General features: G+C 43.2%; 3 protein-coding genes across 3 annotated transcripts; 2 read left to right on the top strand and 1 right to left on the bottom strand.

Moving 5' to 3' along the window:
• Window positions 1-263: 263 nt before the first annotated feature.
• Window positions 264-9,917, top strand: map3k9 (mitogen-activated protein kinase kinase kinase 9; the record flags this gene model as incomplete). Its single annotated transcript, XM_083684169.1, has 11 exons — window positions 264-669; window positions 2,334-2,747; window positions 5,158-5,338; window positions 6,468-6,616; window positions 6,783-6,958; window positions 7,083-7,323; window positions 7,476-7,598; window positions 7,714-7,858; window positions 8,117-8,229; window positions 8,564-9,307; window positions 9,487-9,917. 11 exons carry the CDS (start codon window positions 264-266, stop codon window positions 9,915-9,917), a joined length of 3,123 nt encoding a protein of 1,040 aa, XP_083540295.1.
• A 2,961-nt stretch (window positions 9,918-12,878) lies between these two features.
• Window positions 12,879-14,704, bottom strand: ttc9 (tetratricopeptide repeat domain 9; the record flags this gene model as incomplete). The annotated part of the gene is made up of 3 exons (XM_083683586.1): window positions 12,879-13,124; window positions 13,773-13,955; window positions 14,248-14,704. The coding sequence occupies 3 exons, from the start codon at window positions 14,702-14,704 to the stop codon at window positions 13,042-13,044; spliced, it is 723 nt and encodes a 240-aa protein (XP_083539712.1). The 3' UTR covers window positions 12,879-13,041.
• Window positions 14,705-16,288: 1,584 nt separating this feature from the next.
• med6 (mediator complex subunit 6) lies at window positions 16,289-19,298 on the top strand. Its single transcript, XM_083684153.1, has 8 exons — window positions 16,289-16,317; window positions 16,590-16,752; window positions 16,881-16,972; window positions 17,199-17,281; window positions 17,373-17,481; window positions 17,687-17,802; window positions 18,315-18,342; window positions 18,522-19,298. The coding sequence occupies exons 1-8, from the start codon at window positions 16,293-16,295 to the stop codon at window positions 18,650-18,652; spliced, it is 747 nt and encodes a 248-aa protein (XP_083540279.1). The 5' UTR covers window positions 16,289-16,292; the 3' UTR covers window positions 18,653-19,298.
• Window positions 19,299-19,596: the final 298 nt, after the last annotated feature.

The raw sequence follows: 19,596 nt of genomic DNA, 5'->3' as shown, positions 1-19,596 counted from the left end.
GATGCTAGAAAGATGTTGCTGGAGAAGAAAAAATAGCTATTCGCGACATGGCAATTTCAATATCTGATTTAGGCCTGCAGGTAATATAGACAGAGTGCTGCAGCAGAATGGTTCTGTTTTCCACTGCGATGCGGGATTAGCGGCTACTTAGTCATCATCGTGGCCGCGGCAGCTTTGTATCCAGGGTGCTCCGACCCTCGCGTCCAGCGTCAGGTGTACGAGCCTGCACACAGTGATCCAGGTCGCCCCTATGGATCGCTTCAATGGATGCCTTCAAATCCGCTTTTGACAACAGCCTGAGTCCCAGAGGGTGCGTTTCTCCATCGAATGGAAGTGGGACAGATACAGAAGCGGTTTGCTGGCCGGTTCCAGAGAATGGCATTGTCGCTGCCCCGGCCACAGGACCAGCCGTTTCTGGCTACTGGACAGCCGTTTTCGATTATGATGCCAGTGCGGACGATGAGCTCTGCTTGCGGAAGGGGGACTTGGTGGAGGTTCTATCGAAAGATTCGTTGGTATCGGGAGATGAGGGCTGGTGGACTGGGATGATAGAGGACCGGGTTGGCATTTTCCCCAGTAATTATGTTAGTATTGGGAATGGCATCTCCGAGAAAATACGGGACACAACAGTGGAGGAGTACTCCGATTACTCAGTGCCTCCACTGCACCGTGAGTATCTTATTAGGCCTATAGGCTAAATTGCATACCAGAGGTTCAGCTGTTATCACTCCGTGTCTAATTTCGTTTTATTTTTTACCAGTATTCTATTTTCGGCATATTATTTTATTCTATTGTGTATTATTTACATTTATCTCCGGACACTCTGAACCCCAGTTTACTGCAATGTCATAGGTACGACCACTAGGTAGGCCTATTGATAACAGGTTACAACAATGTATCCTTGTTTACCGTAATAATTCCTGAGAATGAATGGTCAATAGACTTTTGTATAACAAGGCCGTAAGCCAGTGCCTTATGCTACTCCCAATACACCCCGCCTTTCAGGGACGCTCCATCATCTTTCCTTTTCCTGGGACACTTTGCGTTGCACCATCGTCACAATTGCTGAGCAGCAATATATGCTTACTACATGTAAAAACGAATGTATGCATAACACATGGGTTACGATAGTAAGTCAGTACACCGCATATCAAAGCATCTTTACTCTTTGCTACTAGTCTGCTCTGCCTCTGTGTAGTCTTCAACAATTTACTGACACTTGGACAGAGGTTTCTGTCAGGGGTCTCTGTCAGGGGTCTCTGTCAGGGGTCTCTATAACAGGAATTGAGCATCCTCTCCCTCAGTGCTCCAATATCCCCCCAAAAAACCCAACAACAACAAGATAAACAGATTCCTCTTTCTTTGAAATTGGCTCAGAGTTTAATTCCATGGCACTATCTATCTAGGATATGGTGTAAAACAGATGTAATGGAATACCAGGGCCTCTGATACCAAGTATGATAGTCATAGGCACCGTTGGTTACATTGTGTCTCAATCTTGATACTCCTGTCTCTGCATGTGCCTCTGTCATGGAATACACAAAAATCAATCAACACGACAATTGAAAGGTCTTGATCGATCATGTTTGACTTCCAGCTAAGTCTTTTGATGGGGACCATTAGCATTAAAGGCTTACCAGATGTTCAAGGACTACTGTCCTTTGTTCAATCACCTATTCTGATCTGCCTCACATAATATTCTTTCATGATTATGGGGAACCAGCTACTGTAGGCTCCTGATCTTGATCCATAAGTAAGAGAGTGTCTTAGCTGTTTGGGTGCACTGCATCCTCCGTCCTTTATTGCCCGTACATTTTTTTCATCTCTGTGAGGCAGCTGACCTACTTTCACATTCAACATCCCTCTTGAAATATTTATCAAGGTCACGCTGCTTAGTAGACTGTTAGCAATTCACAACATGAACGTTTACGGTACGTTTACAGCATCAGTAACATACACACATGCTGAAGCCCCTATGCAGGGGAAAAAGTCCCATATTTTTACCACTGGTACCCTCAGAGTGTTCTTGACATTTACGTTTTCCAATTCGTGAGAGCACAGATATGGCTAAGAAAACTGAACGCAATGGAATGGGAATGTTTAAAGCTAGATTTGGTCATACATCACTGAGGGATTTGTGCTGGTGCTGTCCACGGTCAGTATGTATAAGCTGTAACTTAAGACTGATGTTGTAGTGGTAGGTAGAGAGATGCCAGACTATGCTCATCTACTGTATGTATCCCTTCTGTCCATCTCTGTGAGCCTCCTGTTGTTCTATCTGTCCTATGTTGTCTCTTAAGTTCTTGTTGCTCCTTTTCCTTCCTCCCCCTCAGTGCTGGAGATTGACTTCTCAGAGTTGGCCCTCGAAGAGATCATCGGGGTCGGTGGTTTCGGAAAGGTGTACCGTGCGGTCTGGCGCGGCTCGGAGGTGGCGGTGAAGGCAGCGCGCCGGGACCCTGACGAGGATCCGGGGCAGACCATGGAAAGCGTTCGTCAGGAGGCCAAGCTCTTCGCCATGCTGAACCACCCTAACATCATGGCACTGCTGGGCGTGTGCCTGCTGGAGCCCAACCTGTGCCTGGTGATGGAGTTTGCCCGGGGGGGCCCTCTGAACCGCGCACTCTCAGGAAAGCGCATCCCTCCGTGTACACTGGTGGACTGGGCCGTGCAGATCGCCCGCGCCATGCACTACCTCCACTGTGAGGCCATCGTTCCCATCATACACAGGGACCTCAAGTCCAGCAACAGTAAGAGCGTTTTTCTATGATAATCACAGAACTGCACATTGACTATTTATTATTAAAGTGATCCTTTAAGCTATCAGTGATCAGACACTGTATTTTTTTGGTATAAATGCAGCTAAATAGTTGTAGGCTATACAGTAAAAGGTGGTTGTATGGAATATGTGTAAATTTATAGAGGGGGTGTGCTCTAATCTTGCATTCTGCCTGCTGTATCCCTTAAATCCCAAGCCTATTATCAAGGATTTGTCGAATGCTCAGCCTGAGCCATCCTATTGGATAGTCAAAGAGTGTCTTGTTTCCTATTGGCCTGGTGTTTGTGATTAGCTCAGGCCCCTTGCATGTCATTGGCTGTTTTGGATGTTAAGCCAGTCTACTCCACTGCCATCATCGGCTCAGGGGAGAGTTCCAGCCACACCCTGTTCACATCCAGTACAGTACACAAACCCACATGATGTAAACAGAGGCATCCCCCTCACCACGTGAGGTTACTTCTTAGTTGTTTTTAATGTACAGTAGTCATGCATACAAACCCCAGGTAGAGTATTCTCAGGTCAAACTCTGGTCTACTCTCAGAGTGAGGTGTCAGTGTCATGCTTGCCCTCAGCGTCTAGTACATTACTCTAGTCCAGTACTGTAGCTCCCAGGGCATCTACTTTAGTACATAGAAGTATGCCACAAATCTGTACTTGACCTAGGATAATGGTCTGTTCCCCATGGTATGAGATCTCACCCTGCACTAGTGACAGTGTCACTGACATGAGAAAGGTCAGAAGTCAAATTAGACTAAAGGATCAATGTTCAAATTTCATGATGTTCAATTTGATGTGAAGAGATGGTAGAGATGACCAAAATGAAAAATGCCATTATCTCTGGGATTAGTAGATAGTCTTAGTGTAAGACACAAATGATGAATGAGGCAAGTCATCAGCAAATGAGATGAGAGTATTTTCGAATGTGCTATGATTATACGGCAACAGATGAGTCATAGATAGAATGATAGCCTTATTAATTCATGGTCGATATCTAACCACACACCTTCATAGAGTGAAACTGGAGATCACTTGGTGGCTAGGAGTAGGGGATGGTGTAGTCATGGGCTAAGCCAAAGGAAATTCTTGACCCAATTGTAGTCCTACAAGCTAAGGTGATAAAATGTTTGTTGCAAGGCAACCAGGCTTATCCCTCCACCTCTCCCTCTGTCTTTCTCTCCATTTGTCAACCAGGAGTTGGATCAATTTCATTTCAACTCAATTCAGGAAGTTTATTCAAAGTGATCCCATGAATTAAGGAATTTTTTAATTATATAAAACAACTGAATTTAGCAGCATTTTCAATTCAGTCATTTCATTTCAGTTTTAGCCCTTGAATTAACCCAAACCCTGTGGTCAATGTCCCTTTAACCGTCACCCATTTGACTTAGTCCATATGTTGAGGTTTAGTCTCTTTTGGGAAACACCCTCATACTATTAGACCGGCATGACCAATGCATGAAGGGGCCCCTTGATGTATGCCACAGCCTGCAGACACACCCTCTCCAGTGGGCATATCCACAGCAGATGGCCTGGCATTGTGCAGCTGAATGAGCAGAGCATGTGGTCGGGGAAGCCTTTCGCTGTCGTATGTGGAGACCGAGTTGTATTCTGATGTGGTAGAGGGTGTGTCAATATTTCTCTGCCACTGGCAAGTTTACTTGTGTGTTTGCGTCTGTATGTGGCTGAACTACACTGGGACCGACCTGAAGATGGAAACGTTGAAATATCAATTTCACATTTGTTTGTGAGTGTCTTAGAGTTACTGAGAGGAGCCATACTTTGTAGTGTGTGAATGTTTTTGACACACAGATCACTAAACAACATAACTAGGCCTGTCATATCCTAGAGCAGTTATGCTGGCATTGATCCATGAACAATCTCTACTTTTGTGAAAGGATACCTGTACAGAGCTAGAAAGTGAAAATGTAGCATTAATCAATGCTTGTGTTTTTTTCCTCTCTGCTGTCTTCCGTCTCACACATTCTCATTTGTATCTCACCCATCTCATTTGTTTTTCCTTTCTTTTGTTCTTTCTCTTTCTCCCCTGTCTTTCTCCCTCCTTTAATCATGTCCTCCAACAACCATACCCTGCTTTGGTTCATTTTCTATTTTTGCATTCTCATTTTAATCTCCTTGCAATTCCTTTTTTATATTTTTTTTTATTTTTGATGGGTGCAACCCTGCTGCTTTAATGCTTCCGCCATCACATCCAATCCTGAATTGAATTACCTGCATTCCCCGTACATTCCTGTAAACCTACCCTCCAATACACCCACATTATTGCTCCCCTCGTTTGACCACCCTCCAACCAAAACCTCCTCATCCTCCCTCCACCACTCCTCCCGTCCCCTCCCGGATCTCACTTGCAACGTCCGCTGCAGTCCTGATCCTTGAGAAGGTTGAGATGGAGGACCTTAGCAACAAGACTCTGAAGATCACAGACTTTGGCTTGGCACGAGAGTGGCACCGCACCACCAAGATGAGTGCTGCTGGCACCTATGCCTGGATGGCACCCGAGGTCATCCGCTCATCCACCTTCTCCAAGGGTAGCGACGTGTGGAGGTGGGCAGAGTGGGAAGTGATGCAGCAGGAAGCTGTTCACACTTACAGTAGATAGAGAACTGGATCGACAAGTCATTTATGAATTGTACTGTGTGTACTGCCTCTTATAAAAGTGTTGCAAACAACATCTCAATCATGATGGGCGATAGAATGCAGTTTATTTGGTCATCTTAAGAACATACTTATTAGTCCCCACACACTAACTAACTAACTGCTTTTTAAAACACAGATTAACACCAATGTGTTATGTTATAACTATGTTCACCAGTGTTCTGCACTAACGTATCTCAGCATGGCATTAACGCTAACAGATCGAGCTCAGCTATTTCAGACTGAATGCAAGGTCCCCTTTCCAATGGAGATTAAGAGGTGACAGTTGAGAGGCAAGAAGAGGTGATTCACAGCAGCAGTGGTGGTGGCAGGGATAGGACCCCTGACAGACATGCCCAACTGAGTGCCAGTATTGAGTTTTGTCATTTCACCTGGTCTCTGCCACAGACCTGTCATTAGGATGAGCTGGAAGTGCAGAACTATTGTATATGTGTAATCTTATAGCACTGCAAGTAAGACTTTCAATGGTAGATTCTCATGGATTGGCATTGCCAAGTGGCCTGCATCCAGCCCTTGTTTAGTGTGAAATACTGTACCTGCCTGGAGGTTGTTGTGGTCTAGCATTGCCCTCCGTTGTGGTGCACTCACAGGAGCCTCAGTGCCTTTTCTTTCAGGCAAGCCCATCAGCATTCTGCAGACTGATTACCGTTGCTATCTACTCTACCTTCAGCTGTTTTGCCATTGTTGGAGTAGAACATTTTAGTAGACAATGTATTTTAGAGTCAAATCAAGCCCCTAATCTCAACAGGGAATGTGTCTAAACATATTCTCATTCCTGGCAATCACAAATAATTTTAGAAATTCTGTATCTACTGTATTCTATTTGTGGAAACACACATTAAAATAACATATGCACAGTTATTATATGGAATTGATCAGTGAAGTTCCTATTGAAGGCATGTTAGTGTTAAAGAGGTAGATATTAGCAGTTTCAGTTGTTGAAATCCCTGCCTTCTCAGTCTAATACCCAACTTCTGCCATGTCTCTATTCCTGCATCCTTCCCTGGTGACATTGAAGTTATGGAGTGCTTCTGTGGGAGCTACTGACAGGAGAGGTGCCATTCCGGGGCATTGATGGCCTGGCAGTGGCTTATGGAGTGGCTATGAATAAGCTGGCATTGCCTATCCCCTCCACCTGTCCTGAACCCTTTGCACGTCTCATGGAAGGTAAGAAGATCAACTTTTTGTTCATAATTTTTAATGCACCAGTATTTGGACATTTTACCAATTAGTTGAGAGAAAAGAACTCTATATATTCCCATTGTTATGGAGCTATTCAGTGTTGCATTCATTATGTCTAACAGCCCTATATTCTTTCTCACCTGTACTACAGAATGCTGGAACCCAGACCCCCATTTTCGCCCCCTTTTCACTAGTATCCTGGACCAGCTGACTGCCATAGAGGAGTCAGGCTTTTTTGAGATGCCAGCTGAGTCCTTCCACTCACTGCAGGATGACTGGAAAGTTGAGATCCAGGAGATGTTCGACCAGCTGAGGGTCAAGGAGAAGGTGGGGAGATCTCAAAACAGCTTTCAAAAACATTCACAATCAGTCTTTGGAGTGGCTCCTTATGGAGCTCATGTTAATCACTGATTGTGTAAACCTGACCATGACCTTTCCTGGCCTTCACCAGGAGCTGCGGTCGTGGGAGGAGGAGCTGAGCAGAGCTGCGCTGCAGCAGAAATGTCAGGAGGAGGAGCTGCGGAGGCGGGAGCAGGAGCTGGCGGAGCGGGAGATTCACATCCTGGAACGAGAGCTCAATGTCATCATCCACCAGCTGTACCAGGAGAAGCCTCGTGTGGAGAGCAGGCAGGGGAAGTTCCGCCGTAGTCGCCTTAAACTCAAGGATGGGAACAGGATCAGCCTACCCTCAGGTATGTCTGAGAATTTTGTGGAGTCCTGTGTAGAGTAGCCTACATGAATCGTATTGGTGGTATACAATCCTACATTTGATTCATATCTTTTATTTAGTGTTATGCTTTTCTCATTTCTGTTTGGATTGTCCTGTTTCGGGGTCCTGCTTCAGATTTTCAACACAAGATCACAGTGCAGGCCTCCCCCTCTCTGGACCGACGCAGAAGCCTGCTGGGCAGCGGCTCCAGTCCTCCAACTAGTCCCCCGCTACTGCCCCGCCTAAGAGCCATCCAGCGTAAGTCCATGACCATTTACACATTGACGCATTTTCACTCACATTTTGTATTATATGGCTATTAACAGGGATGTGAGTTTATTATTATTCTTTTACAATCCGTGGTGGTTTGCAGTCACTCCAGCTGAGGGGTGTAAAGCCTGGGGACGCAACACAGGGTTCCAGCAAGATGAGGAGGAGGAGAGAAAGGGGTCCCGTAAGAAGGGCAGAAACCGGGGGTCCGGGCCACACTGTCACAGAGAGCACAGTGCTGATGAGAGGTGAGAAGGGGGTTGTGTGTAACAGGGGCCACAACTGAGAACATGTAGTATGTACAGTAGTATAGTAGTAATAGTAATAGTAGTAGTAATATGTACTATGTACTATGTACAGTAAAGGCATAAAGAAGAGGTTCATATTATAAGCAAGAATTTGGATAGGCAGCTAATGGTAACTTAGCTAAAGTGGTGCTGTTTTCACCATGTCTCAGAGTTATGAATACCTTATTGCTCTATATCAAATGCTTTGCTATTCATCAGCATCAAGGTCCCCCAGGAGGGGAGCAGACAGCGGTCCTGCAGTGCCCCGAACCTACGCAGGTCACCCAGACACAGCCCTGCAGTGCCAGGAGTGCCCAGCCTAACAGAGATGGGTAAGGACCGGCTGAAGACTCACATCCGAGCTTAGTGCACTAAGAAAAGCACACTAGATTGCCCATGAATACTTACACAGAAACACTAGTGTACATTCTGGTTTGATGACTGTCATATTGACAGAGATATAATCATATAATATTATAACATTAGATTTTCTTTGTTCTGTACTGTAATAACATTAGACCGATACAATGTTATGGGATGGAAGTGGAAGTAGAAGACATCTGTGACACCGCAGCAAAACAGCAGAATAGCGATGTGCATCTGCATCAAAGTAAATGCCAATCATGACCACAACAATGGAATCTTGTGAAATGCTCTTCCTTGCAGAGAACGAAGACGGTTGCTTCACCGCTGAGCCGGGAGAATCTTCTGCCCAATCCTACCTCTGTATCCCCTTCCAAAGGGAGGGGCATGTTGAAGATGGTAATGGAGGGGAGTATTGCCCAAGTATTCAAGTAGCTCCAGAAACACCCCCGAGTAAGAAGAGCCCAAGTGGGGGTCGGCGGTCTGAGCTGGTGCTGCTGGGCTGTGGGGCTCTGCTGGCAGCTGTTGGACTGGGCTTTAACATGCTGGCCTTGGGCCAGCCTGAGGAGAGCATCAAGCCACGATGGGAGGGCTTCTTTCACCGAACAGGGGGCCAGAGACGTAGCACCAGCCCCCCCACACGTAAGTTGTTCAGGCGGGAGAGCCCATTGAGACCCTCTATACCCCCGCTACCGGAACGAGGGATCCCCCCCTCTCACACGCTGCTGTCCTTGTCCTCCGTCTCTGACTGTAACTCCACACGCTCGCTGCTACGCTCTGACAGTGAGGAGCTGCTAGTATACCGTCCTGCCTCTCCCCATGGTCCTGTTCAGCCCATGCCTCAGGCCCCACTCAACGCCCTGGTCAACACCCACATTGAGAGCTTCAAGCGCCACCCTCGGCAGTCCCTCACCCCGACACATCTACCCTCTGCCCCCAGCTGCGCACGCAGCCTACACCGGACACCCTCAGATGGAGCCATCAAAAAGGGCTGCCCTCCAACTAATTTTCATCCTTTGCCAATCAGAGCAACTATGGAAACCACCGGTAGGTTCCCTTTTGTCTGCTAGAAATGTGTTTGATTTTATCTTGATTTGATACATTTTGCTCCTGTAAGAAATGATCTATTAATGTTTACTCTTTAGCTAGATGGCCTGATGATTCATCACATACTGTGTCTTCTTAGCTGTTGTTACCACCTTTTTTCTATCTCTTTTCACAAATAGCTGTAGGCTTCAGGGGTTTAAAAGACAATTTCTCTGAAGTGCCCCGGCTGCCCGACCCAAATGTGGTGTTTCCTCCCACACCACGCCGCCGATGCCCTCCCGAACGACCCAAAACCCTGGAAATCCTGGCCCGGCCGCGGCCCTCACCCCGGGCGCGTGGTGACGTACCTGGTGGGAGGGGCAGAGGGAGCGGAGAGTCCCCTGCCCACACCTCCAGCACAGAGACCCCTCCCACAGTGGAGTTCGGGAGAGACATTGCAGTGCTGCCTACCCCTATGGAGGCCCCGACACCATCCCCACGCAGGATTCGCAATCTACTGGACCAGCAGGATGAAGGACAGTGCCGGGACCCGACCCTCCCACTCTGCAGGCCTGAGTCCAGTTTTCCCAAAGACTCACCTTACCGCTATAGGCCTGGATACTGGTCCTAACTTAGTCCCCTCCTGGACACCCCACCCCCCCATCCCCCCACCCCCCCGGACAGAATATCATGGCCCCAGCAACACACCAAGCCTACGCTATTCCAGAGGAGGAGAGGCATTGAATTGTTAATGCATCAGAATTCTCTTTTTGTTTGGACTGACTAGTTATTTTCTCACATGTCATTTAGAGAAAAGCAGATGCAATGCAATGACTGAAGTGCTGGCTGGGATGGTACTTTACGGCACAGCGGCAATGATAACTCCACATGGCTTTACATCTTTTTATTTATATTAAGAGTTCAAGATTGTGCATTTTAACAAGTGCACTTTTGGACAGCATCATGAATGTAAAGCTTGATTTTTTTAAATGAAAAAACTGTTATTTCTCCATTCTAGTTATAGATATCATGTTTCACCTTCTTCTATTCAGTGAAATACTTTTTTTCTCCAAGCAAAAACCTATTTTGTGTCACTTGGATTAATTTGTATCTCACTCACACTTGAATGTGCTCTTGCTTACTGTTGGTTGCCTGTATAGCAGCCCCCCTCGTCTGTTAGATCTCTTGTATGTACTGAGCACTCTTTGTCCTCACCAAGCACTTCCAGATACATCCTGATTAAAGGGATGTTGTACATGAGCACCTCACTGCATCACCAACCCACAGGGTCTTAAAAACCATCATGCTTATATGAAGAAAAAAATACATTCTCCTTTGTCTGAAGCCCAGTATGAGAAACAAGAATATCACCAGAATGTTTGTCGTTTATTGGGGATGAAACGTGTCTCAAAAGAAACATTTGTATTACTCTGTACTGTAGGTTACCTGTCTCATAAGCTATTGTTGACTGAACATGGGATGATTGGAATTTAGATTTTGATTCAATGTGTGCATTGTGTGAGATTTGGATGTATTTTTGAATGAGAAACACTGAAAACAAGCCCCGGAGGCATGTCATAGTATTTTTTTTTTAATGCATAATTTATATTTTTATTTATTCATGTATTTATTTATTTTATTTATTTATTTTTGTACTTATGATTTCTGCCTTGCTTTTTAATGTATCTGAGTACTCGTTTTAAAGGCCATCCATCCAAGGGTCTTTGAGTGTCTTTTCGTTCTGAGAATGAGGCGTTTTAACGGATGCAGTGTTTATATACCGTACTAATTAATGTGTAACGAAAGGAGAATACCCTCGCACTGTTAACATGCTCCCAGAGTTCAATGCAACACAGGCCTAGTTTTTAAAAATGTTTACTTTTTATTTGCTTCACACTGATTTGCTTTACACTTGTCACTTTTGATCACATTTGTTTACTGATTTCATTTCTTGTAAATTTTGTTGAAGTGGATCAGGTACATCACTGTTAAAACTGATCGCCAACAACAATGTTATTCCCTTATGAATCATTTATTACAGTGTAATAGTCTAAAAGCTTGTTACTGCTGTGATGGTGGTCAGTAATAAGGGATTAGGTTTGCAAATTTTCTTTACAAATTTGCTTTACTTTGGAAGATGATCACCATATTGTCACTCTTTCTATTTAATGCTTTCAAATGAATCCATTGTGAATGTAAATTAATCCAAATGTGAATGCGGTTTCTTTGAGAAGGGGCAATGTGGAGAATGTAAATACTGAGTGTTCAATATCTAATCATGGGTGCTGTTTAAGGTGTAGCCTACTGTACACCTGTACTATTGATACTGGAACTGATACCACCATTAACGTAGCAGTGACTGGGATGATATGGACAGTACTTATGATTGGCAAAGTGATGCTGTTGACTGACCTGTATTTGCACTGGAGCACATTGACTTGAGTAAAACCATCGTAAACAATTAAAAACTCCCAAGTCTCATCTGAACTGATTAATGTGTTCTTTAATGTGTGTGTTCTCCTTTGACAAAAGATACTTCCACTTTTGATGGACTGATTCTGTTCCATTTCGTGACTTGGTTCTTCATTGGATCATGTCAGTATCACCTGTACAGCCAACAAATTCAACGGCCAGGCTCATTATGAAGTCTCACCATGGCAACTACTACAAGAAAAGAAGGTAGGGTACCGTCAGTTATAGTGTAATGATATTGTTCCTATTGAATTTAAGGAGACTTTATTCAAAATCCTTCAAGACAGCCCACGGTGAAATGTGTATATTGTAAACTTTAAATTTGATCAATTGATATGTGTGTTTAATTGTTTGACGGTGATATAACAAAAAAATCGATCATAATTACAAGTGACACTTTTATTACACACATACTGCAACAGTAAACATTATTATTTTTGTAAAGATACTCTGTGGATGGAATGCTCCTGCTCGCATTTACAAACAAAACACAGTAAGCTTTGTTATTATACAATTAAAACAGATACTTCTAAGAATGTTTTATAAATATGCATCTTTTCAATGTCATGACACAGTGAGCTTGTAGTTAGCAAATATGTGCTCTTAAAGTAACCTCCACTCTTAAATCCATATTCTAATTATATCTATTGGTATAAGTGCTGTAAAAATCAAACTCTTCCTTTTTTTCCCCCACATAAAATACTAATATGACTTGCCAGAAATATACAATGACAAATCTCAATCTTTATGAGACAAAACATAAGTGTTGTCTTTGGCTCAATGTCTGAGTGGGAGGTCATTAAACAGTGATTACATGCTGTTACAAACACATCTTGTGCGAGGGCAGGTGCTAGCTTAGCCAGTTACAGTCACCGACAGGCACATGCTCAACTTTGTTAGTCTTTCCCTATCATAAGTGTTGGCACATTTACACGTAGTGCAATGTTTGGACTGGCAGTGTACAGTATACCCATCTGACTCCATGTAAAACAACTTTGTAACGTTTAAACATAAACCTGGCATAATAAACAAAAGGCTGGCAGCTGCACATTTTGTTTGCTTTCTATCAGTATAAATCTGTTTTCACAGGTACACATATTTTTTTGTACGTGTGGGGATGAATCACATAATTGGCAAGAAGACAGACAAAAGTGGCTGTGCAAGGCAAAGCAAATATTAATCTTTAAACACCAAGACCCTGAAAGGTGGTGTGTAAGGTCTGGGTGGCACATGAGCAAGGTATAAATGTATGTTGAGTTGAGGAGTCATCAAACAGTGGGCATTTATGTGGCCTCTTTCTTTTCCCTTTGGGCAGAACGGCGGATCTTCATCTCTGTCAACTGGATGTAGCGGATAACATTGGTGTCTGTAAAACAAAGACAGGAAAAGGCTGCTTTATCTCCTGTTCAGGCAGGAAAGGCTTTAATTTGGATTAAAACTACTGGGCTGTGGTATTTAATCCTTTCCAGTTGAGTCATAGTTTTTAATCCAGCAAAGGGTTAGCCTGAATGCCTGTCTTGTCATTTCTGATCAATTGTCAATCAGCTGTCAAGGCGACATCAGGGTCAATTAATTCTATGCAATTCTACTAGCATTCCAAATGATGCCAGCATGAATTTACAGTAATATCTCTGTACTCTGGTTTTCATAGACTACTACTACTACAGTACTACTACTACTACTATTACTACTATTACTATTACTACTACTATTACTACTACTATTACTACTACTACTACTATTACTACTATTACTACTACGACGAGGCATGACTTAAAAGTCAAACGATGCTCAAATACAGTATGTATATCATTTGAATTGTTTTTTCTTTTTCTTGCATGATTTGTTATTTGATTTTAAAGCCATAGAGAGAATTTAACCTATAATTTAACATTAAAATGTTTGGATTGGAGATAATAAACAGTTTGGGCATACAGTATAGGCTATACCTGTCTCACCTGCACCCATGTAAAGAAAGGGGCAATTACACAGGACATGTGTAATTGGGACTTGCCTGATGGCTGCTGTTTGTGGGACTCCTTGAGGTAGTGGAGGGCCTTGTGGAAATCGCCCAGGTGGTAGTAGGCTACGCCAGAGCGGTACAGCGCTTTGAAGTTCTCCCCCTCCTTGCGCAGGACTTTCAGACAGTACTCCTTCACACGCTCATAGTTCACCAGTTCCATCTGCAACAGGCATGCTGGAAGGAAAGAGAGTCTGTCATAATTAACTGCATATTATTACAATTCTAAACTGATGATTTATATTGTACCTGGAAACAAATAGGGCCTACAATACAGCATATCACAAGACTGCATACATAATGTCCCCTATAGGCATCCAATAGATGTTAGTAGGCTACTCTGTGGCAAATACAATTACAGTGATGATGATTAAAAAGAAGATGATGATGATGATGATGATGAGCTCTACAGTTTATACCACAGTATTTTCACATGTCTGAAGAGAATAGAAAGGTATGATCAATGCACCTGCCAGGCTGTTGTAACATTCGAGCTCGGCATTTTCCATGGCACCTTTCTGCTCGTCAGTCAGGGCTGACTTGCTGACAGTCGGCAGCACGGAGGAAGGCGATTTCGAACTGGCATCAGGGTCTCCCAACACCCTGCACAAACCCTTCATCTCTAATAATGCGCGATGGTATTTGCCTATCGCCTCCCTGTACTTCTTATCTTTGTAACATTGGGTGCCTTGAGTCTTAAAGTCGATCGCCCGTCTCACAACGTCCGCAGGTTCCGAATGAGGTGGTTGTTTCACAACCGAACCACCATGACGACCGTGCTGCTGGTATCGTGCATCTTTGGTCCGGCTGCTGGGAGGCTGAGCACACTGTTGCAGCCTTGGGGTACCACTAATGCCAATGTTGAGGCCGCCTGTGCCACCATCAACTCTAGAAATGCCATCATACCCAGTTTGGCTTAAACTCATCTTTGCGAAAATAAAATAGCCTACCTAAGCCTACTCGACGTTCTTCGCACACAAATGATAACCGTGCTAATGTTGTCTGACTGATTTTGTTGGAAAAAATGTCGATTCAGTCCCGCATGCCCCCGCTGCCTTCATGCGTCTTCATTCCATTGAATTGTCAGTGTCTCGACGCAGTTTTCCGTCGGCGGGCGCGCAAGCTATAATGGGTGCCCGTCTGCCTCGCGCGTTATTCTTTTCAGTCCCGTTTTTCGTTACCCTCAATTGGTCGTGCATAGCCTACATCACGTCGTCTCGTCTTCACAACATGAATTTGACTAGACCACAGGTTTAGACACATCGCTTCTCTATCTCTAAGAATGCAGTTATTCACAGATGAAACATATCAAGGTCTATTTCGCGTGTCTGTTCAGCCCGCCCGATATAAATCACGAGCGCGCTTTATTGTACGCATAGGCAGTGCTTACTTGACGTTCATTTGGTTGCGCTGTCCAAGTCCAGCTGTCCTCTATGATGATGTCATTTGAGTTAATGTTATTGTATTGTCCCAACGTTACTGAGACCTACTATAGAAATATAACAGGCTATTGTGAATAACCATCCAAGTTATAGGCTATGGTATTTTTTTTTAAACCTCTTCCACGCCACTTGAATTATGGAGACTTTTGAAACATTGAATATCTCAGATAGTGCCAGCAGGCACATTGACCACTGAATTGCAGCTGTTTGGGTGTGTCTAGAAGTTATAATAGGCCTACTTGGTGGAATTCCAACTCTGATTTAAAACATAGTGTTAGCATATTGACCTCTCCATGCCTCTAGGCAGGGCTATTCTTCCTTTAGTGAGCTGTTAGAAAGCATTTCAAATGAAAACAGATCATTTGAAAAAATAAATGTTTTCTCTCTGCCTAGCCTGATGTAGTTCAGGGTTATATGGAGTAACAGGTAAGGGTAACAGTTTGAGACTACTTGATGAGATAAATGACTGTTCAGGCCTAACTTAAATTAAGTGACCACTAGTTACCACAGTGAGAAAGTGACAAAACAGACACAACCAATACAGTCGATGATTGTTGTCCTCAATGCTTAAATATTCACCATATAGGCTGTATGGGGTTCAGGTCCCATTTATCCCATTCAAAACAAATCCTGGGTTGTTACCAGTTATGTGTTCACAACCTTGTCCTTGCCTATTCAGACCATCCAGAATTACCCAGTTGCTGTGTCTGAAGACCTGGGAGACTTTACCATGTTTTCCCTTGTCCTTGCCAGACAGTATCTCAACCATGTTACCCTAAAAACAGACCAGTCCTCATTGGCTATGGGCTCTATGACCACATTTCTTCTCTGCTTGGATGGCGGGTTAAGTGTCTTTGCAGCTATGGTCCACGGCCGATTTGTGCCATAGCGGTAATCTCTTGGGAAAGCAGCCTTTGCGGCCATCGATAAGAAAACTGTTAAACGCATTTCCCTTAGTTGTCAATGTCACCATAGCATGGCATGGATTAGCAAGTATTCTAACGGGGCCCCATTCAATCATACGTCATTTACCTCCGACACATACGGCAAGTCTGTGCGACCATTTGTTTACATGATGGCGTCGGTGGATTTACGAGGTATCTTAGCTTGCCAGCTAGTTTGAATTTCCCCTTATTCATTGAAGATCGGCATTTTGTGCCCGATATAGATTTGATAAATATGTCTTTAGCTACTTGGTAACAAAAGGCAACATTTAACTCACAACAAGCATGTTTTGAATGACAGCACATAGCTAACTGCTAACCCTAGACTAGCGCTGTTATAAACGATGGTCTGTTATGAAAAGTTGAATGTTACAAATGTGCCCTTTTGACTGCATACAACTATTTGTATATCATTTTCTCTCTAGACAACAACCTCCTTGGGATATCTTGGGTTGACAGTGGCTGGGTGCCCATTCTCAACCCTGGAAATGTGCTGGACTATTTTTCTGAGAGAAGCAATCCCTTCTACGACCGCACCTGTAACAATGAGGTCGTGAAGATGCAGAGGCTCACTCTGGAGCATCTGAAGTAAGTGTTTCTTCGAGCAATGACTCACTCTGCATACACATAATTGCTTAACATCATGTACTCTGTTTTGTGAACTATGGCTGTAGTAATTTGGTAACATTATTAACTCTTTTCTTTTTACACTAAAGTCAAATGGTTGGAGTGGAGTATATACTCCTTCATGCTCAAGAGCCCATACTTTACATCATCCGTAAACAGCAGAGACAGTCTCCTACTCAAGGTGAGCAGTGATGCAGATTCATCTGTAACTCCTCTTACGGTGTAGGTGAAGCTTTAGACACTGACTTGGCCAATTCTATCATTATGTGCATTTACAGCCATTACTAAGCACCACAACAAACAAACAAAAAACATCGTAAATAATCATATGTCTGTAAAAATCCTTCTACTCTCTACGCCTCTAATTCGTTGCTACCCTGTTCTTATTGTGTTTGCACGTTCTTCAGTCATACCATTTTCTGACTACTACATCATAGCTGGAGTGGTTTATCAAGCCCCAGACCTTGGATCAGTTATTGGGTCCAGAGTGGTAAGAGTCAACCTGTCAACCTTATCCTCACTATCTTATCCTATGGGGTTGTCATGTCCTGACTGCTGTAACTCTTCTGCTGTCTCCCAAGCTTTCTGCTGTCCATGGCGTCCAGTCTGCTTTTGACGAGGCCATGTCATATTGTCGCTATCACCCATCTAAAGGGTATTGGTGGCACTTTAAAGACCAGGAGGAGAGAGGTTAGTTCTGGTACTGGGTTATTTCCGGTATTAACTGTTTTTATTTTTACCAAGTTGCAGTATTAATTCAATTAGCATGAAACCAGGTCAGCTATGAAGGAGATAATTCTTCAGTTTTCGATAAGACTTTGATAATGCATATTGGTTGACATGATTGATTAGATGTTTTTGAAATAGCTTTGGTTCTCTATGTGCATGTTTACAGAAAAAGCAAAGCCAAAGTCCAAGAAGAAAGAGGAACCCAGTTCACTATTTCAGAGACAACGTGTGGACACACTGCTTATGGACCTCCGGTCTAAATTCCCCCCAACATTTTATCAGGTATGACACAACAATTTGTCAGTCTCTCTTAAAGTTTGCAGTCTTTGGAGTTATCCAACCAATAGATAGATTATTTAGTTTAACATTGTGTAATAGCATAGCCAGTCAGGAACGGTGTTGGGGAGGGTTCATAAAGAACTGTTTACATGGGTCTGGATGTTATCTGCACTAATTCGCCCCCGGGGCATCGGTCAGAATGCACAGTCAGGATGGAGTTTAGTTTACTTGGATTTATTGATGGACATGTTTGTTACATACGGTAATGTGGCGAGATCATACAGAAACGATATGATGTCAGAGCCTTTCATACATCTGCTGATATATAGTTTTTTCTGTTGTGAAATGAGAAATAGACAATCTTTCTTTAAATTAGACTTTTGTCCTTTAAATTGGGCTCCAAATATGATGTCAGAGCCTTTCTTACAGTAAGTGTCCATTCCATTTTAGGCTTAGATTGCTTTTGATAATCTGTTTTATGTTTTTACCTTTTCTATTTTATTTGACCATTTCAGCCCAAGCCTGGTGAGAAGCCCATCCCAGGTAAGACATAAGAGCAAATATTGTTGAGCCATTATTTATGTTTTTAGTAGTAATTCATTTGTAATAGGTTTACGAGATTTAGGGAGTGAAATTCATCCCTGACTATTCACACCTGGATGCTGGAAAACATCAGTAAAGTCCATCTTCTTTTCTTTACCTGTCCAACTGTTGTGTTGCAGTGGAGGTGAAGAAGGAGCCTGAACCCCCAACGGAGGCAGTAAAACAAGAAGAGAGAGAGCCGGCCACAAAGTCATCTGCCACAGCTCCTCCAAGCAAGCCTCCCCCTGAGAAACGTGCAAGGCTACAGTGATGTCCTTTCTTGAATGTATACTGGGAAGGCACTTGAGGAAAACCGGTAGAACCCTACCTGGCAGAATATTGTTAAAAGCTGTTTGTGGCTTATTGGTGTTATTAATGCAAATGGGAGTCCATCCACGACCCTACAGTCTCATAATAACTCATGGTCACTTTACCAGTTTGAAAGTTACATTGGTTTGGTATGAGAAAAGGCTTTTGTCTGGCAGAACTCCTGGGACATTTATGTTCTTAAACTTTCTAATATCGCTAACATGTCTGCTATCTTTAGTGGCCTATTGCTACCATCATTACCCCCTTGATGTTATTGAACATTAAAAGTATTTTTTTTGTATTGTATACAATATATCTTTATGTATCTTTATGTCTTATTTTTTACGTTGGTAGAGGCCAGGTACTGTAACAATGATATGCTGACATCAGCTCCTATCTCTGTTTACTGTTGCCATCAGCAGTTTCTGGCCTAGAGGTCATGACCTTAGGAGTCACTAGTTGATGCGCTGTCTGCAGAACATAACTATTCTCTCTAGATTTTTGTTCTCAATTAGTAATTTTAGTATTTGTATTTTTTTTTCACTTGAAATTAGCCCCAAGCCAATGTATTGTATTCCTTTGAAAATGATAAATACTTTTGAGTTTGAGTATTTGTTCATTATTACATAAATTGTTTAAGCCTTCAATAAAATACAATCTAATTTAGAAATGCTATGGGAATCATTTCAAGCATGGGATGAATTCTGAAGGTCTTTACTTGATTAATATTTCCAGTATCTATCAGTCATACTGCACATGCGTCTTCAGAATGGTGGTGGACAGGAGAACAGACTGTATAGGCCATGGTGTCCCTCTTCACTGTTACAAGGTCTTGGTATCCAAAATTATCATATTGTTTGTATATGTTTTAGATGTGGGGTGTGTCTCAGATGTGAATGTTATTGT

The sequence above is a fragment of the Argentina silus genome (genome assembly GCF_951799395.1).
Source record: "Argentina silus genome assembly, chromosome: 13".
NCBI classification, from domain to species: Eukaryota; Metazoa; Chordata; class Actinopteri; order Argentiniformes; family Argentinidae; genus Argentina; species Argentina silus.
Note: the sequence above shows the minus strand (reverse complement) of the source record. Positions and strands in the feature narration are given on the sequence as shown.

Bases quoted from the DNA above. Each gene is read 5' to 3' on its own strand.
- med6 (XM_083684153.1), top strand. From the start codon at position 16,293: ATGATGGCGTCGGTGGATTTACGAG. The intron at 16,318-16,589 runs GTATCTTAGCTT...TTTTCTCTCTAG, and splicing joins GGCGTCGGTGGATTTACGAG to ACAACAACCTCCTTGGGATA. The intron at 17,803-18,314 runs GTATGACACAAC...TGACCATTTCAG, and splicing joins TCCCCCCAACATTTTATCAG to CCCAAGCCTGGTGAGAAGCC.